General features: G+C 33.1%; 3 protein-coding genes and 1 long non-coding RNA gene across 7 annotated transcripts in view; 2 read left to right on the top strand and 2 right to left on the bottom strand.

Moving 5' to 3' along the window:
* The window catches only part of LOC143912973 (uncharacterized), a 131947-nt gene that overhangs the window by 81264 nt on the left and 24359 nt on the right, over positions 1-26324 (bottom strand). The window lies entirely within an intron of this gene.
* On the top strand, positions 849-6253 carry Alg9 (alpha-1,2-mannosyltransferase Alg9). 2 transcript variants are annotated; one of them, XM_077432435.1, is made up of 10 exons: positions 849-1242; positions 2628-2794; positions 2861-3053; positions 3137-3336; positions 3412-3689; positions 3774-3928; positions 4260-4492; positions 4569-4799; positions 4877-5040; positions 6092-6253. In XM_077432435.1, exons 1-10 carry the CDS (start codon positions 1166-1168, stop codon positions 6143-6145), a joined length of 1752 nt encoding a protein of 583 aa, XP_077288561.1. In that variant the 5' UTR covers positions 849-1165; the 3' UTR covers positions 6146-6253. The 2 variants fall into 2 exon arrangements, with proteins under 2 accessions (XP_077288561.1, XP_077288560.1); XM_077432434.1 differs by lacking the exon at positions 6092-6253 and having other exon boundaries at positions 869-1242; positions 4877-5262.
* The window catches only part of LOC143912654 (uncharacterized), a 22461-nt gene continuing 2336 nt past the window's right edge, over positions 6200-26324 (bottom strand). Inside the window, exons 9-55 of the mRNA XM_077431950.1 lie at positions 23213-23368; positions 23061-23138; positions 22381-22604; positions 22041-22221; positions 21789-21970; positions 21557-21712; positions 21293-21489; positions 21094-21218; positions 20625-20797; positions 20410-20545; positions 19347-19352; positions 19231-19286; positions 18833-19072; positions 18206-18385; positions 17963-18119; positions 17763-17890; positions 17556-17684; positions 17345-17465; positions 17113-17267; positions 16894-17041; positions 16681-16821; positions 16515-16610; positions 16211-16434; positions 15947-16127; positions 15693-15874; positions 15461-15616; positions 15187-15383; positions 14991-15112; positions 14748-14920; positions 14482-14610; positions 11594-11824; positions 11073-11252; positions 10844-11000; positions 10647-10774; positions 10437-10565; positions 9951-10071; positions 9713-9867; positions 8533-8680; positions 8288-8464; positions 7811-8034; positions 7545-7725; positions 7286-7467; positions 7051-7206; positions 6786-6982; positions 6594-6715; positions 6318-6494; positions 6200-6210 (exon numbers count right to left, since the gene is read on the bottom strand). Of these exons, the coding sequence (XP_077288076.1) occupies positions 6200-6210; positions 6318-6494; positions 6594-6715; positions 6786-6982; positions 7051-7206; positions 7286-7467; positions 7545-7725; positions 7811-8034; positions 8288-8464; positions 8533-8680; positions 9713-9867; positions 9951-10071; positions 10437-10565; positions 10647-10774; positions 10844-11000; positions 11073-11252; positions 11594-11824; positions 14482-14610; positions 14748-14920; positions 14991-15112; positions 15187-15383; positions 15461-15616; positions 15693-15874; positions 15947-16127; positions 16211-16434; positions 16515-16610; positions 16681-16821; positions 16894-17041; positions 17113-17267; positions 17345-17465; positions 17556-17684; positions 17763-17890; positions 17963-18119; positions 18206-18385; positions 18833-19072; positions 19231-19286; positions 19347-19352; positions 20410-20545; positions 20625-20797; positions 21094-21218; positions 21293-21489; positions 21557-21712; positions 21789-21970; positions 22041-22221; positions 22381-22604; positions 23061-23138; positions 23213-23368 (7205 nt within the window). The remainder of the gene's footprint in view (positions 6211-6317; positions 6495-6593; positions 6716-6785; positions 6983-7050; positions 7207-7285; positions 7468-7544; positions 7726-7810; positions 8035-8287; positions 8465-8532; positions 8681-9712; positions 9868-9950; positions 10072-10436; positions 10566-10646; positions 10775-10843; positions 11001-11072; positions 11253-11593; positions 11825-14481; positions 14611-14747; positions 14921-14990; positions 15113-15186; positions 15384-15460; positions 15617-15692; positions 15875-15946; positions 16128-16210; positions 16435-16514; positions 16611-16680; positions 16822-16893; positions 17042-17112; positions 17268-17344; positions 17466-17555; positions 17685-17762; positions 17891-17962; positions 18120-18205; positions 18386-18832; positions 19073-19230; positions 19287-19346; positions 19353-20409; positions 20546-20624; positions 20798-21093; positions 21219-21292; positions 21490-21556; positions 21713-21788; positions 21971-22040; positions 22222-22380; positions 22605-23060; positions 23139-23212; positions 23369-26324) is intronic.
* Positions 20372-26324, top strand: part of LOC143912967 (protein IMPACT-like) — a 12913-nt gene continuing 6960 nt past the window's right edge. The window contains exons 1-2 of the mRNA XM_077432443.1: positions 20372-20538; positions 22413-22631. The gene's annotated coding sequence lies outside the window, so the exon portion shown is untranslated. The remainder of the gene's footprint in view (positions 20539-22412; positions 22632-26324) is intronic.

Raw genomic sequence — 26324 nt, 5'->3', positions numbered from 1 at the left:
GCCCTCGAATCTACCGACCATTCAGGGCGGTACACCTATGTACACAGCGGATGACCCACGTCAACAATTTTTTTTCTCCCCACGTAATAATTTTTTCTCTTTGTGTAACAATAATTTTTTTCTTTTGTAAAATTTGTTTCTTTGTAATTTTGGTATCGCTGATGCTGGGGGGGGAGTGATGTGGCGGCTCGCTTATACGACATGGTCGAGTTTGGTTGCCTTCCTGCGAGTGGGGACCAACCCGGCTGGGTTCGGAGAGCTGCTACTCACTCTGTCTTCAGCTGTCATATAATAAACACGTGCATTAACATGCCAGTCGTCTCATTCGTTCATCCTCCATAATACAATAACCATTGTAACAATTGAACAAAAATAAACGATTCTCTTACAAACACAAACGGTGACCGGTTAAACTGGGACACGGTCAACACACCTGTTCCGCGTACTAAATATGCATCAACAAACAATTTGAATTATTTCATCTCTTATTTTTAAAATCAGGTTGCATGGGAGCCCAAAATTCCTAGCTACGCCACTGTCTTCTGTCAACATTTGAACACACATATATACATATCTACTTTGTTCTGTTTGTCATTTACGTAAAAGTTTATTTTGGATTAATGCTACGCTAAGCCAAATCAATATTGGCCTCGTGTAAATGCAGCATACGACATTCCATTGTATCCATAGAAGTATAAGTATAAGAATGCATAGAATCGTACACAAAATGATGTATTAATGCGTTTGTGATGATCTTTAAACTATCATCGTGAGTACATTTTAGGCAATAAATAATGTATTCCAAACCAAAAATTCCCATTTACTGTATGTAAATGATCAATGTTTTTAGTATGATAGTGATGGCTACATTGTCAATTGACGTTTAGTTGTCGTCGCAAGTCTATAGGCTTGAGAGGTGCTTGGTTGGCGGTGGGTTAATGCCGAGTAGTAGTCTAGTAGTTAACTGAGTTACTGCATAACTGGGTAACGGGGTAACTGAGTAACCGAGTAACTGAGTAACTGAGTAACTGAGTAACTGAGTAACAGAGTAACTGATTAACCGAGTAACTAGACACAGGGAGTGGCTTAGTGATTGTCGGTAATAAGTGACGTGTGATTAGATTGGATTGAGACTGATATTATATAGAAAATAGTATTGGGGGAAATGGGGGGCGGCCAGTGGCGGAGGCGCGCAGGCCGCGCTCGCCCCCGCCTAAAGGCTCCTGATGTCATTCCTAACAGGTACAAGTACAAATAATTCTATAAACACCGCTCGACAAATTCAAGTCAAACACTTTCAATATAAACTATTTCATTGAGAGGTTAGACGTACTATGTATCATTTTACTAACTATATATACATATTTTTCTATGATAAATTTCAAACGTTTTGTGTAAAATATATATGTATGTATATATATTGTGCAAAAAGTTGGGTCAAGCGCATGTTTGCAGTAAATTATATGGATAATGGTAGCAGTGGCGTAGTGAGGGTAAATGATACCCCAGTAGGGTTACTGCCCCTATTGTTTTGACCCAGAGTCTTCGGGCTTTAGCTATTCGTATCCAGGCTTTAGCTATTCGTATTGGGGCTTTAGCTATTTGTATCCGGGCTTTAGCTATTCGTATCTGGGCTCCGAGTTTGAGTGTTATTTCTCTGGGTGTGTGGTAAATCCCCCAAAAAATTATGAAAATAAATAAAATTGTATATTGGAAATTCATAACTTATAAAGGAAATTCGTAATATATAAAGTAAAGCTAAAGGACTAAAGAGGTCTGTGGAGAATATATCGTGTACTTAAATTTTTTTACTCAAGCGAAGAAGATACGTACATATGTACGAGTATATAAAGCCTAATTTTGAAAATAGCCCATTCAAATATTTTTCAGTATTCTTAAATATGAAACTAAACTAAAAAAAGACGAAAATTTGGCATTACTTTAATTTTTCTTTGCATTCATTGATGTTTTAAATGAGAAATTAAGTACCTGTACCTCCATATACATACATACATATGTATGTATTAAGGCTTCCAATCCCGGGATCCCGGTTTTATCTGGTACCGTGAATCCCGGTGCTGAAACTAGTCTGAATACTGGGACTACGGTGCTGGTAGAAATTTCTTTAAAAACCATTATTTTTACAAAAATAATAAGGAAAAAACTTAAAACAACATTATATAATGAACAATGGTGGAATGAAAAATGACAGTCATAGTCCATTTGTTTGCTCTGAGCCACATCGACGCCGGCTTGCTGTTTCCACGAAATTGTATGGACGGCCTGAATTGTCTCGCAGATTTTGTGCTCAACTGCAATGATAGCCAAACTCTCAAAACAATGTGCGAGTATTTTTTGCGCGAAATATCGGGAGAGTTTGCAAAATGTAGTTGAACATTTTTGAAATATGAAAATATGCAATTTAACATGTTTTTGCTAAAACATTTAATTTCCCGGTGCCAGCACCGGGATCCCGAAATCGAAAATTCTTAGCACCGCAATCCCGGTGCTGAAGAAACCTTTCGGGATTGGAAGCACTAGTATGTATTAATTATGATTAAGAATTTTATTTTTCGACGGTAATACAAGCTACAGTGATTGCAATGTGTTCATTGATCATTCTCTAGGGAAGTTATAGTTACAAATGCCCCGACCAATTCACGAGGCATAACATTTCCTGGAAGTGCAGCAGCTTTCAGAGCCTTGGTATCGGCTCGGTTTTGTTCAGCAGTTTGGTGCCATATTTCCGATTGCGATGAAGTTTTCAATTATTGGGAACCAATTCATTACTTGGGTAAATATTATATCTTTATGTGCGCATTTTTTGTACGAAATTTATAATTTGTATTGTTATTTTTAGTATACGGATGGGGTCTGCAAACTTGGGAGTACAGTGCAGCAGCAGCATTACGTTCTTACACTTCACTGTGGCTTGTTGGAGGACCGAGTGCCGTCGTCGCCACTATTACTTCTACGGCTCCACCTGCTCTTTTGTATTTAACACGCTGTCTACTTGCACTCGCCGCAGCCACTGGAGATCTTTTCTTCTATAAGTTAGTGTAGAATCAATCAATTGTTCATTCTTGTTACTGTTTGTACATTGAATGTCTTTAAAATTGTATATGTTATGTATCAGATCTGTCTGTCAAGAATTCGGAGTACACATAGGTAGGATGTGGCTAGCTTTTTCTTTGACCAGTGCCGGTGGATTTATAGCCGGTGCTGCTATGTTACCGAGTGCTTGGTGCTGCACGTTGACATCTTTAGCTCTCGCTGCATGGTGGAAACACAACTATCCCCTTGCTATTATTTTTACAGCTCTCAGTGCATTGATAGGTGATAGTTTTTAGATTTGTTTATTTAATATTAAATTATGTTATATGACCGAAATAAATTTTCTGGATATTTTAGGATGGCCTTTTGCTGGACTTCTCGGTCTTCCGATCGCTATTGATCTTGTGTTCAAGCGTAAACAACCTATGCTTTTTATTCAATGGTGTGGAATAAGTCTCCTGTTCATTTTGGGTCCGATGGTTTATATTGATTCTGAATACTACGGTCATTTGGTGATTGCCCCATGGAATTTGGTGAAATATAATGTTTTGACCGATCACGGACCTGATTTATATGGAACGGAACCTTGGACGTTCTATTTTGTGAATGGATTTTTGAATTATAACATCGTTTGGGTAATTATAATACTTATGTTTGACAGAAATAATTTTTTGAATTGAATGTAAATTTGTAATGTTTTATGTGGTATATGATTTTAGATATTGGCTCTTATATGTCCATTGCTACTGTGGGCTTGTGAATATATACCTAATGTGAAGCCACGAGTTAAATTTTGCCAACCATACTGGCTAAGTTTAATGCCTTTATATTCCTGGCTCGCTGTTTTTATGTTACAACCGCACAAAGAAGAAAGGTAAATTTGTGAAAAATATGTCAAATTAATTACACTGAGTAACAAAAAAAATTACCGCAGATTATACTAATAAAAACTCACCACATACTAGATTTTGGGTTAAAGACTGAAAAAGCAAAAAATCTGTAAAAATTTCGCATTTTTTTTAAACCCTTAAAAAAAATCTCTAATAAACAATGAGAAACCAACAAAAATCATTTTCATATTCGAATTTAGTGGGTCCAACTTAGTTTAAATTGATTAGTCCCTGTTCCAGTAAGAAAAAAAACGTGATTTTATTTGTTGCTCTGTTTTATTTATCAACCGAAATGAAATTTTAATAATGTTTCAGATTTTTGTTTCCGATTTATCCCATGATTTGTTTATGCGGAGCTATTAGTGTTGATTGTCTTCAAAAACTGGTGTTTAGAGTAAAACCTACATTAGATTCCATCATAAGCAAAATCACTCCAAAACTAAATAAAGCTGTGGATATAATTATTGATAAAAAATCACCTGGCAATCATTATGTATCACATACGCGGTTTATTATGCTATTTTTCATGGTTGTCTCAACACTTTTAGGTAATTTTTTATTTTTTTTAATTATGTATATTATTTAGATAATTATATTTGTTATTTATGTTATCCATCATTTTAGGTGTGTCTCGAAATATTGGACTTTATCAATACTATCATGCACCGATGGACATATTACGCGGCCTTGCTGAAGAAGAAGTATCTTTAGTTGGAAATATCAATGTTTGTTATGGGAAAGAATGGCATCGATTTCCATCTAGTTTTCTGTTTCCTGACAGTCGTTACAGGATTGGTTTCGTTAAGTCTGCCTTTGATGGTATATTACCTGCTTACTATGGAGATGGTGACAATGGTAATATGACAGTTCAATAGTGAATTAATAGTAAATTTCATTGGATATAATTTGATTTATTTTCTGTAATACTTTAGCTACCATGTTGGCTCCAGATCATTTCAATGACATGAACAGGGAGGAGCCGAAGTCTTATATTGAGATTGGCAATTGTCATTATTTTGTTGATTCTACGATTGGTGATCCGGGTCCATTAGAGCCGAGTTATGCCGACGATGTGGAAAATTGGACAATAGTTAAAGTATTACCCTTTTTAGATTCCAGTAAATCAAATAAACTTTTCAGATCCTTTTACGTGCCAATATTATCTGAGAACTACATAGTTTATGGTGAATTACAACTGCTTCGGAGTACTAGACTCAAAGTCACCTAATTTTATATAATCTAAATAAGGTTGATAGTCAAAAAAAATTTTTGTTATGATAGAAAATTTTTATCTAGAATATTTAATAAATTAATTAGATAAATGACAACTTTTTATAAAATTCCTAATTTATGTGATTATTAACTTTGTAAACTTTTGATTTGAATTTTTACTACTGCCAAAGATCTTAAAATATGATTTGATATTTGTATATAATAATTTTCGATGTCTTTTCATATTTTGATAATTTTTTTATTGTTATCAATAAAAATATGTGATTTTATATAGGCTGCTTATAAATATATACTATATATTTTTACTAGAATAATAAAAAAAAATTCTTATAATTTATCATAATGTGATTTAATATCAGCAATAATATAAATATATTTGAATTGTGAATTGCATTATACTAAATAGTTATTCTGGGAATTTTTATCTGGGAAATATGACGTTTTCACTTAGTAGTTATATTTGATAAACATACATATCTGTATGATGAAAGTGAAATGTGTATTTATCAATTATGTAATTAACGTTTATGAGAGAATATTTTATTTGATAAATCATGTGTGAATAATTGTATACTACTTGATATTTGATACACAGAAAATTCCATAATTATATTTATTTATAGTCTTTATTTAAGTTATTTAAACTTTATATAATTGTAATTGTATTTCAAAGCATACAATCTGCGCATATAAAATTTATTTGATATCAAAACATTCTTAATTGCTCGGGAGTAATATGTATGTATGTATGTATACATATTTCAAATTTTGCAAATTAAGTGTTTAAAATTTAATTTACAAAGATATATTTTATTTTGATTTCCATATTTATATTTAAATATCGTTAGACATTTTTTAAAAATTAAAATACGAATAATTTATATGAACTTATCCATCCTGTCACCATTGTCCAGTCAGGAAAACTGTCTATGAAATTTTGGAACTCTTCAGTCCTGTCTTTCTCGTGATGTGCGTGATTTCCAGCTAGTCCAATGTCCAATATTGGTTCACCTCCTTTTTGTTCAGGTGTTACCTTGTCAAGTTAAGATGTTAATTGAGTAGAATAAATTTTTTTAAAACAATCTTGGGTATTTATTTTAAAATATATGTAAGGTATGATAGCGATATTTATAAATGAACTCACATTGAAAGTCAGCCGTAATTGATAATCACCCCTAATTTCACCTCTTACAATGTGTAGATAATAAAATGGTCTTCCTTTCCATTCCCCGGTAGTTTTTATCGCAGTTGGTATATTCCAATCAAATAATGAGGCGCCTTCACGAGGAGAAAATGTTACGGTCATTCGATCAGGACCTGTTTTTATTCATAAATTTTATTTTGTTTGATACATGTGTGTCTATTTCTATTAAAATTGTATATTTGTTATAATATTAGTAACAACATTTTAATAACCTTTGAGTGTAAACTCCATGTTACATGTCGAGTCCGTCGAAAATAGACATCGTCCGAAAAGTCGCAATTCTGTTGGAAATGGTTGGTATGGTGCCGGAGCAGGTACCCAACTACTGTCAGCGCTGAAATTTTAAAACAAAGTTTTATGATGTTCATACATTATTTACAGATCAGTATATACAAATAATATACCTCAATGGTATCATCCTAGACATATAGAAGGGTAATCCACAGTATAGTTCTGTTTCACAATCCGGTTCCAAAGATCTCAGTGTTCGCGTTTTGAGTGGAACTGTACGAGGACTGTTTCGATCCAAATTAAGAATGAAATAACCAGTCTCACGATTTCTAAGTGCTCCCGATGCATTATAATATTCCCGCTCTGAATGCTAAATAGATTTATGTTTAATTTGTATATAATTAACATGCATATATATTTTACATTAAGGTCAATTACCATAATCCAATATCGTTGTGGTGCTGGATCAGTTGGTCCTTTTGTATAAGGAAAACCGACTGAAGATGACAGAGCAATTATGATCATCACTATTGAGAATAACGTCAATAATATCAGTGCTATGAATTGCTTTCTAACGAGGCTCATCAATGGGATCTGTTTAATTGTCATGTTAATAAGTATAACGATTTACATTTTTTTTATTGTAGATAGATAAAATAAGAAGTCAAACTACCGCAAAGCTGGTAACGTAGAAGGTGGCAATGGCAGTTACAACCCCTATGTATAAATCTCCGTTGATGACTCCAGAACGAGCAGCGATTGGTACAAGCATTACATATACGAGAAGTGTTATATACATGGTGAACACCATCGAAGGTATGTGAAGTATTAAGTATACCCACAACCACTTGTGAACTGAAATATTAATTTTTTAAATTTAAAATGAGGTGATTTCGTTGATACAAATTTGAATGCATACATTTGATACACACCGGTTTTGTATAGAGGAGTAATGTGTATTAAGATGTTCACTATAGCGCCGGAGTATACTGGGAAAATAAATACCGAAGCAGATCTGACTCCTGCACATGTGAGTATCAACAGTGCTAAAATCCAGGGCACTTGCATTGCCGCTATGTTCAATTGGGCAGTTGTAGATGGTGAAATATTTCTCTATTGAATTTATATAATAATTCTTTAATATTAGTTGGATTTTAAAATAGAACAAGTGATTGTGATTTTTAATGTGTGACTTTACTTTTTTTTCCCGCCACAAGTCTACAAGATATACAATGAATGCGTTGATGATTATAGCTGGACACCAATAGAGTGGGAAAATTAGCCAGACGTTGGAATACCAAGGCATAGCCAGTTCTGCTGCCGAGTCGATTATTGCTGCTACGGCAGCAGTTATTAAAATTGCTACCACAAAACCCAAAAAACGAGCACCAACCGCAATGAAAAATTCTAAAAGTACTGCTCCTATAAAAATTTATTGTCTTTCAATATTAAATATAACATAATATTTTAATTCTACTATTTAGGAAGAGTGTTAATTGACGGGCTGAAAACCAGACTGGTACAAGTGACATTTTTAAAAAAATCTATTATTTTAGCACTTAAAGCAGATTTTTTTAAAAATGTCACTTGTACCAGTCTGGTTTTCAGCCCGTCAATTGATCTTCATTTGTTTATTAATATATATATTTAATAAATTTATTGCATTTATACTTACCTAAAGATTCTATATGATGACTACGTTGTCCATATTTTGCATCACTCTTCAAGTCGTCTTTGATATCTTCAACAACTTGGTTTTCACGAAATGCATCTTCGTCACTTTTTCGTTTACAGCACATCATTTTATTGAATATTTTCCCGATAATTCCCATACTTTTCGGCATCCATGACCCTGATATTTATTTATAATTATTCACAATTATGTAATAAAATGAATAATAATAATAATTTTATATTTACAGTCTAGTAGACGTCCAATGCACATGACAATACCGAAGATGGATATGATAATCCCGATGACATTGAGGGCTATACCACCTTCTACTGAGTAGAATATCATAAACCAACCAAGGTAATCGTAATATACTATCTCACCATCAGTGTTTTCCTAAGATAATTTTAAAATAATTATAAAATAAAATAAAATTTTGATTCGGTTAACTGTATTTTGTCGAAATTCGCTGTATTAACAGAAGAACTTGTACATTGTACATGACAAAAATAGTTTGATATAGAGAATAGTTCATGTACATGTAATATAATATGCACTCCAATAATAGACCTCGATATACATATAATCGATTACAGGGCCGCCGAGAGGAATCCCAGGCCACGGAAAAATAATGATAAACCAAAAAAAAACTTATAGATATATTTTTAATCGGTCTCTGTGATGAGCCCGAATGTGAAACGCCCGAAAACGCAAATATCAGAAGGCAAAGATCGAAAATCGAATGATCTTTCGACTTAAGATCTTTCGATTTTCGATCTTTGCCTTCCGATATTTGCTTTTTCCGGCATTTCACATTCGTGCCCGTGAGGTAGACCCATTTTTAATATGCGAAAAATCTATCAGAACTTAGGAAAATACCTAAATATATGTTAAATGCTATTTTTTTTAAATAATCGAATAAGAATATAACGGTAATTGGATTATTACGCACATTGCGATCTCCCAAAAGACAATTTTTGCGATGAAAATCGCGAATACGGAATATTTGGCACTCGAGTTTTCGTTGCCAGATGTTCCGTTATAGAGATTTTAGTGACTTTTGGGCGTTTTTGTGGAGTATTTTGTGAGCAATAATCACAGAATCGATATAACAGGTACAACGATTTCAAATGGACACAAAGAATTCGCGGATCGAAAAATAATAAATATTTAGCATTAAAGATATGTATTTTTATGTAGAATAATATAAAATATAAATATCGATCAGTCGAACGTCCCAACACAGGGCCCCACAAGTAGTCCGGGCCCTGGAACTTTAACTCCTGCTTCCGCCCCTTCTCGGTGGACCTGCTTGATTATGTATATAAAAATGTTCGATTTCGGGGAATCGTATTTGGTTATTGCAATGTCACCCTATGTGATTAAATATGTGAACTATAAAATGTTGAATATAAATGGAATATATACCGGCAAATCATTTAGCTCTGGTGCAAATCCCAAGCTTTTAATAAGGCCTAGAATATTATCCCCAAGGTGCTGATGACTTCCCATAGGTATATAATCTGCTTTGTCATACTTTGTATGGTACACTTGTCCATTTCTTCCAAATGCAAAATCCATACCTTCAAAATTGATTACATGTCGAGTACTGAATTTGATATGTTAAAATTGATTTATGTTACATTAATATGTTATACATAATTACCAGGTATTTTTCCAAAATCTCTAAATATTCTGAAATCTGAATCCGACGGAATAAAACCACTTTGAAACAATTCTTCGATGAATATTTGACCATGCTGATGAGGCGCATGTTGGTAGTAGTACTGAAATTAAACAATTAATCATTGCTGATTGAATTTAATTTTTAATTTTTAATTATTTACCAAAGTACCATTACGGGATTTGTCACAAGGCGACACCTATGGCCAAATTTCTACATATGTACTTTATATAAATTTATAACAATATTATTTTTAATTTTAAATAATGGTGGAAAAAGAGGACCTAAAAAGTTGCCAATTTGTTTGGAACTGTTTAAACAGTGAAATCAGATCATTTGGCAAACTCTGATAGGAAACGATCGACCTGGAGTCTAGATATTGAACCCATGACCCCCAGTTGATGGCATTATACGCTAATCACTGAGTTATGTTAGTTGTTGTGTATTTGTATTTTTTTCTTGTATTACATTAAACAGCCAAGAGTTTTTGGGGCCAGATTGAAAGAGTAGAGCTCTCCCGCCCTGGCCAGCACCTTCGAGATTCAGAAACACGCGTGATTTAACGGCCCATTCGTCTTGAAAGAATAAGTGAGAACCCTAAAACGTGAGGTCAATAATTAATGTATAATATTTGTTGCTTGGCGATTAGTATAATTTTAACATTTTGATTGCGATTACTTGTAAAGGTGTTTCTTCTGCACCATTAAATAAAAAGAGTACGTTGTGTTCTAAACGTGTTGGCAATACCGATAATGCCCGAATCAATTCAATCATAATAGCACATGGTAAAGCGTCATCAGTTCCACCTATTTTAAAAATAAGTTTGACATAAATTGTGGCAAATTTGACAATCAATTTTAAATTAGTATACAAACCTTCACTCTGCGGAACTGTATCGTAATGACAGTTGATTAAAATACTATGTTCTCCCTGACTTCCTTCAAGCATGACGAGTATATTTTGAACGTTGTTATAAATGTTTGTAAACCCTGGTTTGAATCCCAAATAGTATGCACCACTTCCTTTTTGCCGCTGCAATATGTACATACGTCCATAAAATATTATTAATGCTGTGCCTAAATTGTGGTAATTTCAACTCCGTACCTTCACGAGGATGGATTGTGATGAGTGAGCATTGGTTTGAGCTTCCAAAATTTCATTCTCTATAAAAGCTGGAGCATATTCCTCATTAGCTATATCTCCGACCACTCTAGGTCCTAGTTTTGTTAACTTTTTCAAACTTTCTTGCGATCGTTCACCACTGAATAGTCCTGGATTTTCAATCTAAAAGTTATATATTGTTACAAGTCATAGAATGTTTTCCTTGAATTCAATTGATGTCATCACTAAATATTTGTAGTTGTAAAATATAGTTGTTTATGGCCATTTGGTGTGTAATTTATAGTGTAATATATGTTTATTGCAGTTATGCCATCGATTACGAATACCATAATTAAACATACAATTTTTGGAAAAATACTACATATTTGGAAATATGTAGTACAATCATGCATTGTAAAATTTTATTGTAGTATATATAAAGTTTACAATATCAATGGAATGTTTTTAGAATATTGAAAAATTTATCAAGTTATGTATGTAATAATAAGATAAGTTATACTCACAGCTTCGTCAGCTGAAATTACTCTTGGAAGGACATAGTCAATAAGATGAACGCAATAATAGATGAGACATCCAAGGGCCAGTAAAAGTAAAGGCCATAACCAATGTATTGAATGGCGATTATGTTTTCTTTTCCTATTTATTCTTGTGTGATTAATCGATTTAATTTTAACAGTATTGGCGTTTTCGGCGCTGGGCAAATCTTCCGAATCGAGTGTTATCATTTTAGTTTTCTACATGAAATAACAGAATTGAAAATGGTATTAATTGTGGTATACGTAATGAAGATATGTAATTATTTTGAAACGTTATTTTAATGTGCATATTTAAAGTGCACAATATTTAATTGATAATCGCCATTAATGTAAATACCTTAATTACATATATTTTTTTTACTTACGATTTTTAAAACAGTATCAATATGTTACATACTTAAAGCTTCGGGGATCACACCTAAATGAAGCATATTTCACTGTGCGAAATTTCGTTGTAATAAGACTTTATATTGTCTTTTATAGGCCAATTTCATTATCTTTATTTCGTAATTTCTTTTTGATGAATAAAACGTTCCTTAAAAGTTGTTCGTAAATCAAATAATTTATTTTTATATATAAGTATAATGTGTTCTACAGAGAAAATGAGGTAAAAATCAATGAGACATTTCAGAAAAGCCGAATTTTGAAATATTTAGAACAGAGCAAATATAATAGATGTATCTAATAATATGAAGAATTATAATATTTACATATAATACTGAGGTAGCAGATACTATGTATAATATGTATATACATATGTAAATCAGAATTTTTTGGCTAGGAGGCAGCAACTGGGTGGAAATATCCAACCAAAGTTTACTGATTGTAAATTTTCTCGATTCCTCTTCAAGTTGCTTTTAACAAAAATTTATATAATTATTGGTTTTTCGAGAAACATTTCCCTTCATTAGCATTTTCCTGATTACTATCATCAATAAACTGATTGACTTCAAAAGGTTGGTTAAAATGTTCCATAGACCGTATGTGTAGATTGTTTTCAAATTTGTTATACTTAAATTCCATTTAAAGAGGGTTTCTAAAGTAAGATATTCATATATTTATTGTTAGCAATATAAAATGCATAAGTTATATGCAGTGCACTTTTCGTGGATTCAAATTAACTTTTTAATGTGTCTTTTGCTTGAGTCATGTTGGTTTGAACATGACTCAAGCAAACATTGTATTTTGAATTGAATTTGTATTACAGGAAAGACAGTGGCGTAGCTAGGAATTTTGGGCTCCCATTTGCAACCTGATTTTAAAAATAAGAGATGAAATAATTCAAATTGTTTGTTGCTGCATATTTAGTACGCGGGACAGGTGTGTTGACCGTGTCCCGGTTTAACCGGTCACCGTCACCGTTTGTGTTTGTAAGAGAATCGTTTATTTTTGTTCAATTGTTACAATGGTAATTGTATGTACGAAGAGGTTGAGCTTCGGAGAAGTGAGCTGGTTGAGCTCCAGAGGTTCACTCTGGTGTCTGGAGCTGGTGCTTAGCTTTATATACGTTCTGGCTTGAAGCGTGCCGTGTGCAGATCCTTTGTCTTCGTTTCCAGAATACGTGTTTTATCCGTGTATTGACCTGTTTTCGAGGCACGTGTTTTCGGGACACGTGTGTTGATCTGTTTTCGGGGCGCGTGTTTTATAGCTATGGGGTCAGCGCAAGAATGAATGCGGTCGTGTGCCACGTGTAAACGTCTTTCAGGACACGTGTTACAGTTTCCTGATGACATCACTGTTGGGTTTCGTTCGTTTTACGATCGAGCGATGAACTCTTTCCTCTGGAATGGTCAAAGGGGACGTTGCCCTTGAGTTATGCATGTTTGTACAGGAGCGATGATAGTTGGTGTGAAATGTATGAGATCACTGGTTTTGATTCGTAATAGCACAAGTTGTGCTATATTCCTACACATATTTACATTGGACTATTAATATAACAATTCCACAAAAAAATAAATTAAACTTATCCATCGATTTTAAAAATACATCTTTCTCGATTTAATTATACAAGTCCAAATAGTTCCTTGGATATTTTTACATTTATGGGTCGTAAAATAAAGGTGAAGCAAAATAATATGATATACGTACAAGTGTATGACTAGTCATGTTAAATTATATTGAGTGTACTAATGTATATATACACATATAAATTTGGATCCCCTGTTAAACTGGGCTCTCATGCTTTGCATGACTTTGCTATGAGGTAGATACACCACCGAGGAAAGAAGAAGATACATACACACATACATATGTATATTATTATAATTTTAAATTTTTGATTCTCAAATTTTAAATTTAAATTTTCGATTTCCATTTATGCTGGGAGCAAGGGTTATATGCAATAAATGCATTTATCAATAAATTAATTTATTGTTTTAATCTGAACATCCATATAACAATAAAATAATATTTGAGGAATCTTAAGACGTATTTTCATATATGCTTTTGAAGTTTTTTTATGTGGAAGTTTAGACGTGTTCAGTGATATATTTTGAAAATGCAATTGAATTGTTTAGAATTACGATGTTTGAGGACTGATATGCAAATGGAAGCAGTAGTAATAGCAAGTAAAAAATCAAAATTTATTAAAGAAATATTTATTTAATCAATATGTTAGATTACATTATTCACATAATAATTATATTTGACATACAATACTTATTTGTAGATTAATAATAATGTAATTAAACATAGATATTTTTATTTGAGTGTACATAATCATAAATATAAAAAAATATACTAATCTAAATATGAATACAAAAATGATCGTCTTAAGGTGCACTAAAGAATTAAATTACTCATTTTTAGATGTATCAAAATATATATAACTTATAAGCACTAATCCATCCCGCGACCATCGTCCAATCTGGGAAACTGTCTATGAAATCTTGGAACTCTTTCGTTCTATCTTTTACATGGTGTGCATGATTTCCTGCCAGACCAATATCTAGTATTGGTCTACCTTCTTTCTGCTCAGTTGTAACCTTATAATTAAAAAAAATGATTGCAGATATTATTGTCATATTATTTACACCATTATTTACATATATTTATATATTATTTACACCATTGTCATGAAAACTGTACACGTAAATATATTATGATTTCTCGTTAAACTTACATTAAACGTCAGTCGCAATTGATAGTCGCCCTTCATATCAGCTCTTGTAATATGTAAATAATAAAACGGTCTTCCTTTCCATTCACCAGTGATTTTTATTGCAGTTGGTATACTCCAAGCCACTAATGTGGCACCTTCACGAGGAGATAACGTCACCGTCATTCTATCAGGACCTTTAATGAATAATATGAATTAATTAAAAGTAAAATTTATATTTATTTATATGTGTATAATTCAAGTTACCTTTAAGTGAGAAATCCATATTACATATTGAGTTTATTGAATTCGCACAACGTCCTGAAATTTGTAATTCTGTCGGAAAAGGTATATATGGTGGAGGAGCTGGCACCCAGCTACTGTCCGCGCTAAAATTTCACAAATAAAAATCTGCGTTGTATTTGTGTTTTTAACAACTGAGTATGCCAAATATAAAAGTTACCTCAAAGGTATCATTCTCGTCATGTAAAAGGGTAATCCACAGTATAATTCCGTTTCACAATCTGGTGCTAAAGATCGCAATGATCGTGTTTTGAGCGGAACTGTACGTGGACTATTACGATCTTGATTCAGAATGAAATAACCAGTTTCACGATTTCTAAGTGCTCCCAATTCATTATAATATTCACGCTCTGAATGCTAAACAAATATATTTTTAATGTACCATATATATAGTATAAAATAAATACATATTTTACACTAGGGTAATTATTTACCATGATCCAATATCGTTGTGGCGCTGGATTAGTTGGTCCATTTGAATAAGGGAAACCTACCGATGAAGACAAAGCAATTATGATCATCACTATTGAGAACAATATTAATAGTATCAATACTATGAATTGTTTTCTGACGAGGCTCATTAGTGGAATCTGTTCAATTATCATGTTAAAAAGTATTACAATTTACTGTTATATTGTAGATATATAAAATAGGAAGTAAAGCTACCGCAAAGCTGATGACGTAGAAGGTAGCAAATGCAGTCACGACCCCCATATATAAATCGCCATTGATGACTCCGGAACGAGCGGCAATCGGTACGAGCATTACATATACCAGGAGTGTCGTATACATAGTGAGTACCAATGAAGGTATGTGAAGTATTAAATGTACCCATACCCATGCATGAACTGAAATTTAATTGTTTCGTATTATTATTATTTGGTGATTAGCTTAAGTTCAAATTTACATGAAATACATACCGGTTTTGTATAAAGGAGTAATGTGTATCAAAATGTTCACTATGGCGCCGGAGTATACTGGGAAAACAAATACCGAAGCAGATCTGACTCCTGCACATGTTAGTACCAACAACGCTAAAATCCAGGGCACTTGCATTGCCACTAAGTTCAATTGAGCGGTCGTTGAGAGTGAAATATTTCTCTGTTGAATATAAACATTGATTTATTCAGTCATCAAACAATGTAGTAATGCAACTAGACTATGTTGTCAAATTATGTTTGAACCTTTTTTTCTCTCCACAGGTCTACGAGATATACTACGAGCGCGCAGGCGACTAAAGCTGGACACCAGTATAGTGGGAAAATCAGCCAGATGTTGGAGTACCAAGGCATCGCTAGGTCTGCTGCCGAGTCTATGATGGCAGCAAAAACAGCAGTTAGGCCGATTCCCACCAGATAACCCAAAATTCGGGCACCAACAGCTATTGCAAATTCCAAAAGTACCTCTCCTAATTGTAAATACATCAATTAGTTTACGAAATTTAAATTATAAATGTTTGACATTACAAGAAATTCAAATTGTGTGTACCCAAAGATTCCATATGATGATTCGAATTTCCATATTTTGCTTCATTTTTCAAATCCGTTTTGATATCTTCGATGACATCATTATAAGAATCGTCACCTTTACACAAATAAAAATAGAATTATAACGATTTAATAAGGATAATCAAAAATTTTGAGCAAAAACATACCGCATTTAGCAGTTTGCATAGAAGCTGCACTTCTAATTTCGCCAGTTCCATACGAGTAAGTTTCTTCAAAATTTCGTTCACAACACATAACTTTATCAAACATTTCACCAACAATCCCCATGCTCTTAGGCATCCATGACCCTATTAGAGAATTTGTTATTAGTCGCAATTAAAAATAAAATAAAATTAAAAGTTTATTTATTTTCGATTTACAATCTAGTAGACGTCCAATGAAAATAACTATACTGAAGATGGCTAAAATAATTCCAATGACGTTGAGGGCTATACCACCTTCCACTGAATATGCAATCATGAACCAACCAAGATAATCATAATAAACCATGACACCTTCAGAATGTGCCTATGAAAGTAATTAAAATTTTTATTATTTGATTTAAAGTTTATGTAACTCAATAAGAACGGCATACATACTGGCAAGTTATTCAATTCCGGTGCATATCCCAGTTGTCGAAGAAGAGCAAGGATATTGTCTCCGAGATACTGATGACTCTCAGCTGGTATGTAAGCTTCAATGTCATATTTTGTGTGGTATATTTGTCCGTATCTTCCAAATGCAAAATCCATACCTTCAAATTGAATTATTGAATATACATAAGTTTAATATGTAAAATTATTGAAATAATTTTGAATCAGATATAATTACCAGGCATATTTCCGAAATCTCTAAATATTCTAAAATCTGTATCCGATGGAATGAAACCACTTTGAAATAATTCTTCGATAAAAATTTGACCATGTTGGTGAGGTGCATATTGATAGTAGTACTGAAAATATATGTATATTGTATCATTCCATGTTAAATCGTATAATGAGCTATAGCATGTATATATATATATATTTTTTTTTTGTATTACATCAAATAACCAAGAGTTTTTTGGACCCGATTGGAATAGGAGAGCTCTCCCACCTTGTCCAGCAGCTTCAAGATTCAATACTATGCGTGATTTATTAGCCCATTCGTCTTGAAGAAATAGGTGAGAGCCCTAAATAATAGAATGTAACTAAGAATTTAATATGATTATAAAATTTAATACACATATGTACTGTTTTCTAATTCTTACTTCTAGGGGTGTTTCTTCTGCACCATTGAAAAGGAAGACCACATTGTGTTTTAGGCGTACTGGAAGCTTTGACAATACTCGAATTAACTCCATCATAATAGCGCACGTTAAAACATCATCTGATGCACCTAGATTTATAAAATTCCTTTGTTAAAAATGATCAAAAAATCTACTTTGTAGTTTCGCAATCAAATACAAACCATCAGTTTCTGGAAGCGAATCGTAGTGACAGTTGACTAAAATTGAGTGTTCTCCTTCACTTCCTTCCAGCATAACCAAAACGTTTTGAACATCATTATAAATGTTGGTAAATCCAGGTTTAAATCCTAAGAAATAGGCTCCGCTTCCTTTTTGCCGCTGTAATGCATATGAAGTAGTTTATTGTAATTGTATTCAAATTATCGAATATTAAAAAAATTAGTATTATTTTTAATATTTTTAACCTTCATGAGGATGGATTGTGACGAGTGAGCATTGGATTGAGCCTCCAAAACTTCATTTTCTATAATAGCTGGAGCATACACCTCATTCGCTATGTCTCCGACCACTCTAGGTCCTAGGTTTGTTAACATTCTCAAACTTTCTCGTGATCGTTCACCACTGAATGTTCCTGGATGTTCAATCTGAAGATTTGCATGTAAAATTATAATCTTAACCAAACATGATTCTTGATAAGATTGACTCATTTATAACATAGTCAATAAAACGAATGGTTTTGTTTTGTTTTGAGCATGTAATTTACTAGGGTATTTTTATTGTATAATTCACTATCGGTCATTCCACTAAATTTTATTTCTCGGAATAGTGGTTAAGTTTTTTATTCAAGCGAGTAATCATTAATTATAAAGTTTTACTATAGTCAATATAAAATTTATCGATATGACAATGGAAATTTTGGAACTTTGAAAATGATTACCTACTACTTTTTTTTTAAATAATCTTGTAGTTTTCATTGTAGTTAAATAATCAATTTTGTTTTCCACAAAATATGTAATACAAGGCAATATTTTTGTTGAATTTATAACTTCAATACTTTTTAATTGAAATAATGATAATTTTTCTATACTTACTGCTTCATCTGCAGAAATAGCAATAGGGAGCTCGTAGTCTATAATATGTATAATGTAATACAGAAGACATCCTCCAGCTAAGAATATCAAAGGCCATAGCCACGATACGGAATGTCGATCGCGTTTTCTTTTCCTAAATTTTTTATTGTGGTCAAAGTTTTTGGACTCCATATTGTACATAGTAGTGATTTTCTCGGATTTTGGAAATTCTTCTGAATCCATTGTCATCGTTTCAATTTTCTAAATGAAAATGGTCATTTTATTATTTGTGCATATAATAATTAAATATGTTACAATATTTGGGTTATCGTATTCATATAAAGTTTATTATTGAAATTTTCTGGTATTGTATGTATAGTAAATAAATTTATTAAAAATAAGTATAAAAAAGTTGATACCTTAAATTGTACATTGAACCTTATTCCATAGTGTCTAACTTCAAACTGGTAAAATACTATACACATCATCTTTTATGGGGCCAATTTCATTATCTTTGTTTTAGACGTTTATTTACCAAGCTCTACAATAAATCTTTCAATTATTCATACAATGATAATGCAATATTATTAGGTTGTTAATGGGATCAATTTTGTTTCGCATTATTCATGGGTTCGGGGAACTTATTGTTGTTCCCAGTCTCTATGTGTGTATATACATACATATATGGCTAATTGGCTAGGAAGGCGCATTGTTAGGCTTTCTGGTATATATGTATGTACATATGTATAAATAAAATAAAATAAATATACATATATCTATATTGATATTAAAATATGTAGTTGTAACTTTAATTTAGAAAAAAACAATTAAAATAAATATAATTAGTAATATATTATACGCACATATAATATACACACGTTTCCATATATGTATGTAAGTTATGGAGTTAGAGTCGGAATTGTAGTCACAGAGTCGAGATATATTTGGCAGAGGAGTTGAGGTTTTAAAAATCGAATAACTTTCGACTCCTTTTTTACTTTATATATGTATGAAGTGACAATAGATGAAGTTTTGTGATCATTCGAAAATTCGACCTCGAGATTTTGACTGATTTCTGTCTTTTAAAAACAATGTTTTATAACTTATTGTATGTATGTATATGTAAGTAACGAATAGAGCATGTTTTTCAAGAGTCAGTTTTTTTTTAACGGATTCTATAGCCCTGCATACTTATACTGTATAATAAATGTACGAGAATGTATGGACATATGTATGTATGTAAAATATTACTTTTTTACTTAGTCAGGATATCTAAAACTAGTTATTTAATCCTTTCATCAATTAGTTAATAATATATTTTAAATTATTGTATAGTAAAATAATTAAAAATTGTAGTAATAAATTTTTTAATTAAATTCTTATAACGTACATATTGTATTATTTCAGTTTATGAGCAAAGTTCAAATGCAATAAATGCATTAATCAACGGAACAATTTATTATTTTTTATCTTTACATCCATAAAATAATAAATTTATTTAAGTGGAATTATATTCATCATTTTTGCGGCATAGACGTGTCTGGTGAGTAATTTTGAAACAGTTCAAAATACGTAAGACCTGTAAGCACTTATCCAACCAGTAACCGTAGTCCAATCTGGAAAACTGTCTATGAACTCTTGAAATTCACTTGTTCGGTTCTCTTCGTGGTGTGCATGGTTTCCAGCCAATCCTATGTCTATAATAGGACTTCCATCCTTTTGCTCAGGTGAGACCTAATTCAAATTAACCTTTTTTAATAGTGAATCTTCAATTAGCGTCAATGTTGAAATATTAAGTCAAAAAATCGCTTACTTTAAATGTGAGTTCTAGTGGAAAGTCACCCGTGATTTCACCACTTACTATATGCAAGAAGTATGTTGGTCTTTTTTTCCACTCTCCAGACTGTTGTACTGGCGTTTCTAAGCTCCATTTAACTAGTTCAGCATCATCTCTTGGTGCAAATGTCAATGTCATACGATCGGGACCTTTATTTAACAAAATGCGACGCTAATTTAAATCACTGGTAAACATTAAACAATAAGTTCAATCAACAACTAAATATTTAAAGAACGAGTTTCAATATTTTATATAATAGGATGACTATTTTTTGTGAGATAATTTGATTTGATCTAAATATGAATACCAAACCAAATCCCATTACTTAAGTACCTAGGCATTAAGAATCAACTAATTTTTTTTCTAAATATAAGCAGAAAGTATTGGAATTTGTCACGAGGAAGCACCACTAATTTAATTTAATAGGCATTATCGAAAAAAAAACCTTTTAAATCGAATTCCAGTGTACACATTGAATCATCTGTATCCATTTCGCAACGACTTTTTAATAGTAGTTCAGTTTTTATTGGTTGATTTGGTTGATGAGTTTTAATCCAACTACTTCTCTCTCTAAAAAAATTTGACATTGAATAATTTTATTGAAAAAATAAATCAAAAACTATATAATGGTTTGAATGTTGTACCCAAGTAGTCCTAATCTGGTTAAATAGAGTGGCAATCCACAGTACATTTCCTCTTCACAGTCATTTCTCAGCGACTCAAGGGGCATTTTGAAGTTTGGTACAGTGCGTGGAGCATTCCTATCCAAATTAAATATGAAATATCCAGATTTTGCTTCTCGAATTCCTTGATTTTCATTGTAGTAGATTCTATCGCTGTGCTGAAACCATATTTCTAATGAAATATCACTAATTTGAATCATTAAATTTGAAATATAATATACAAACCATGACCCAGTAACGCTGAGGTGCGGGATTGTTAGGACCAGACCTATATGGCAGACCTACAGATGAGGTCAACGAAATTATTATCATAACTATTGAGAAAATTACTAAAAATATGAAAGTTATTCCTTGTTTCTTTACAAGAGTCATCAGTGGAATCTGAAAATTAGGGTATTTAGTGTTTATTAGGGATAATTTAAGAAGCGTTATAGTTTTATAATAAAGAAATAGAAACCGCAAAGCTTGAAATGTATAAGCATAGTAGCACTGTAACAATTCCGATATATAAATCGCCATTAATCGGACCAGATCTACCCATTATTGGTATGAATAGCATATAGACAAGTAGCGAGAAGTACATTGTGTATAAAAATGAAAATATGTGTATAAATAAATAGAACCACAGCCATAGTCGGGCTAAAATAAGAATAAAACATTATATAAATACAGCATTAAATATGTATATAATTTTTGGTGGTAAACTTGCCTGTTCTATAAAGAGGTGTAGTATGAATTATAATATTGGCAACTGCACTAGTGAGGACCGGAAGCATAAATATTACTGATGATCTTACACTAGCGCAAGTCATCACAAATATGATTATTATCCAAGGGATTTGAGTTGCTATTAGATTCATTTGGGTGACAGCATTCAGTGACATGTTTCTCTAAAAATATATTTATTTGTAAATATACATATGTATATGTAATACCTAATAAACTGCATCTGCTCTTTGGTGTATTGGTTATTAAAAAAGTATTGCATTTTTAACGTGAAGATATATTATATTATATTTAGGTATAAATGTAATTCATTTTTAACATACTTTTTTTTCTCTCCACATGTCAACCAACCAAGGTATGATAGCATACACTACTAGACAAGGACACCAGTATAGTGGGAAGATGAGCCATACGTTGGCAAACCATGGCATGGCGAGGGTTGCTGCTGCGTCTACGATGGCTGATACGGCAGCTCCGATGCCAAATGTCGCCAATTGTGCAGCCAAACGTGCACCAATGGCTATAAGAAACTCCCACAAAACAGCCTCTGGAGATCGAGGAATAAATTAAACAGGTGAGTGACAGACATACTACTATAATTTGGGTCTACCTCACGGGCCCCAATGTGAAATGCCCGAAAGGCAAAAATCGAAAATCGAAAGATCTTAAGTCGAAAGATAAAAAAAGGGTGCATGGTAAACGGTACATACTCACTTAATTTGCGCGAGCAGGATACCACAGGAACAAGAGGAACAGGCTTTTCCTCCCGTATTCTGCGCGCGCACATTAATACGGGAGGAAAAGCCTGTTCCTCTTGTTCCTGTTGTATCCTGCTCGCGCAAATTAAGTGAGTATGTACCGTTTACCATGCACCCGTTTTTTTGATCTTTCGACTTAAGATCTTTCGATTTTTGATCTTTGCCTTCCGATATTTGCGTTTTCGGGCGTTTCACAATCGGGCCCGTAAGGGAGACCGCTATAATTTAGGTAATTTTTTATTTACTAGAAGATGAAGTGCTTTCATTATAATCCAAGTTTTCTGCACTTTCTGATCCCAATCGCATTGTAACAATATCGCTATCTAAAAATTTAATGATAAATATAATTGGAGTTTTGTATATCAAATTTTTCAAATATTCATATTTTTTAACTCACTGTATGATACGCTTTCTCTAAACACATTATGTGTTCGGTCAGTAATATCTCGAGAAACAGAATTAATATCTGTATTGAAAAAATTTCGCTCGAAAGGCACGTTGGATTGGTTATTTTTACTTTTTGATGTTTTTCCACATTGAGGTAACCATGGCCCTTGAATAAAAATTAGAATAATCGAAATTGATAGAAATTTCAATTATAATTCAACAAATTATATAGATTTATTTCATATATGCAGGGCCGAGGAGAGGGGGGGGGGGGTAGTCGGGGTAAATTTCCAGGGTCCGGACTACTCGAGAGGCCCCGTATCGGGACATCCAACTAACTGATATTGATATTTTATATTATTCTACATAAAAATACATGTATGTTATTTATTTCAGGTCTCCCTCACGGAAACGAAAGTGAAACGCCCGAAAACGCAAATATCGGAAGGCAAAGATCGAAAAAAAAACGGTGCATGGTATATATATGTAATATATATGAGTGGCATGCGGTGAAATTATCTCTCTTTTTGTCATACAGCCTTGTTTAATGTGCGCGCGCAGAATACGGGGGGAAAAGCCTGTTCCTCTTGTTCCTGTTGTATCCTGCTCGTGCAAATTAAGTGAGTATGTACGACGGGGGGAGAGATCCTTTTGTTATCTTTCGACTTAAGATCTTTCGATTTTCGATCTTTGCCTTCCGATATTTGCGTTTTCGGGCGTTTCACTTTCGGGCCCGTGAGGTAGACCCATTTATTTCGGTTCGGTGATTACTAGTCAAATGTGAACCGGTCACAGGACAACCGGTCGCTCTAGATCGGTCACACATGATCACCTGTCACACTAAAACTGGTCACGAGAAAACTGGTCACACCCTAAAATCAGACAAACAGTTTTCTCGTGACTGATTTTAAGGTGTGACCAGTTTTCTCGTGACCAGTTTTAGGGTGTGACCAGTTTCTCGTGACCAGTTTTAGTGTGACGGGTAATCACGTGTGACCGATCTAGAGCGACCGGTTGTCCTGTGACTGGTTCACATATGACTAGTAGTCCGTTTACCATTTATTTCATGCTAAATATTTATTATTTTTCGATCCAAGTATTCATTGTGTTCATGTGAAATCGTACCTGTTATATCACACTTTCTTATTCAATTATTTAAAAAAATAGCAACCAACATATACATAGGTGTTTTTCTAATAGTTCTGATAGATTTTTCCCAAATTAAAAATATATCAATAAGATCTTTTTTTAGTTTTCCATAGGGCCCGGAATTAATTTTCCCCGAGGGCCCGAGATTCCTCTCAACGGCCCTGCATATATGTATGTAGGTCATAAAAACGTCACAAAGTAATAAATAAGTAGCAATCAGTGGCGGCTCGTGATAATTTTTAGTGGCGGGGCTGCACTGAAAAGATGTCTAAAAAATGTCACCACAATTATTCTATCATGTCATAACAGGACAAAATAAGCACAATTTTTGGCGTACGACCACTTACATGTGGATTTAAGTATTATTGAAAAAAAAACTAGCAAAATTCACCACCCATTAAAGGGGTGCGTCCAAACGCGATGAAGATTTCGAAAAATACGCTGGTACTCTAGTAAGATTGCTAAAAAAAATTCGTTCTTGCTGGTTTCCCGACGCGGATTAAAAAAAAACCCCAAAACCTTTCAAAAACTTAACCCCCTAATTCGTAACGAAAAACATTAACCTGTTGACAATGCATCGATACATCGGTTGTTTCATCTGCCATAACAGCTAGATAAGTTGCTTTTTTTATTTCAGCACTTATTTGTTCCCTACACACGTTCAAAATACAATCTAAAACTTAATTTTGAATATTTTTTGATGTCCCTTTAAAAACCGAAGAAGTTTGAAAATATTTTTTTAAAGAATCGTCGAAATTTTGTGAATATTCTAGAAGCCCCCGAAAACCTCCTGGATTTTTTGAATTATCTGTTTCATCGTGTCCCCTCATTGGCATTTCAAATTTACCGCAAAATTTAACGCAATCAATAATTTTAAATAAAACATCCCGATTTTTTTTGACGTTTTCGTTATGCTTATCTATTTCCCGCCGACAAGCTTACCAAAATCGTGAGATTACACACATTTTTTAAGTGTTCGACACTTCCCTCGTGTTTTTAAATTTATCGTTTAAATGTTTTAAGTCAATAACTCCTGTTTTCGTCCAAGATGCTTCGCCTGGCGACTCGCCTCCAAACAAAAGACACGGATAACAAAATAACGCGTTTTTTTCTGTACATCTCGTTAACCAATTGTATTTTTTTTAAATGTCTGGATTAAATTTTCGCGAGTAACTAAAAGATCTACTAGTTGCAGGCTGTGAAATAATTAAATTGGGAGTGAGGCAGCGTAATGCTTTTATAGCGACTTTTTCGGTAAGTTCTAGTCGCGAAAAGTGCAAATTTTGTAAATATTTTACTGAATTCTTTTGTTGTTCCATTTTTAAAAGAAAAAAAATCTTAATATATTTAAATAAAAATTACGAGAAAAAGTTAAACAGATTTGAAAAAAGTTTGCTGTTATCAAAATGAAAACGACTCACCGAAGATTTGATGAGGGCTCGTACACAACCAATTAAGAGTAACGAAAACGAATAAAGCTGTGATCGTGCGATTCAACTAATCAAATGTAAGATCAAGCGCGCGAAATCTTAAACAAACTGACAGATGAATGTCGTTTAACAGGCGAAGGCTGCCGACTGTCCAGCCCAAAACGGCAGAGTGAGTGAAAGAGAAAGAGCTATCTGCAGTTGCAAATAGCTCTTTCTCTTTCTCGTTCCGAAACTCCGGGCTGCGCAGCGTTCAGCGCGGCGCTGTAACACTTTACAGCCAGTACAGCAACATTTTAATTCATCTGTCACCATAAAAGTTAGTGGGGTCTTCGAAACGGTCAACATTACTTACAATATCACCCTTTTGGATATGGGTGATATTGTAAGTAATATTTACTCTGTCGAAGGCCCCAATAGTTCGTCCATCCAACTAATAAAAAAAATATCATTAATAAATAAAATATTAAATGTATTATTAAACATATATCTTAGAATTTTATAGGAGGGACTGCAGCCCGGCAGCCCATTAGGACGAGTCGCCAC

The sequence above is a fragment of the Arctopsyche grandis genome, chromosome 6 (genome assembly GCF_051622035.1).
Source record: "Arctopsyche grandis isolate Sample6627 chromosome 6, ASM5162203v2, whole genome shotgun sequence".
NCBI classification, from domain to species: Eukaryota; Metazoa; Arthropoda; class Insecta; order Trichoptera; family Hydropsychidae; genus Arctopsyche; species Arctopsyche grandis.
Note: the sequence above shows the minus strand (reverse complement) of the source record. Positions and strands in the feature narration are given on the sequence as shown.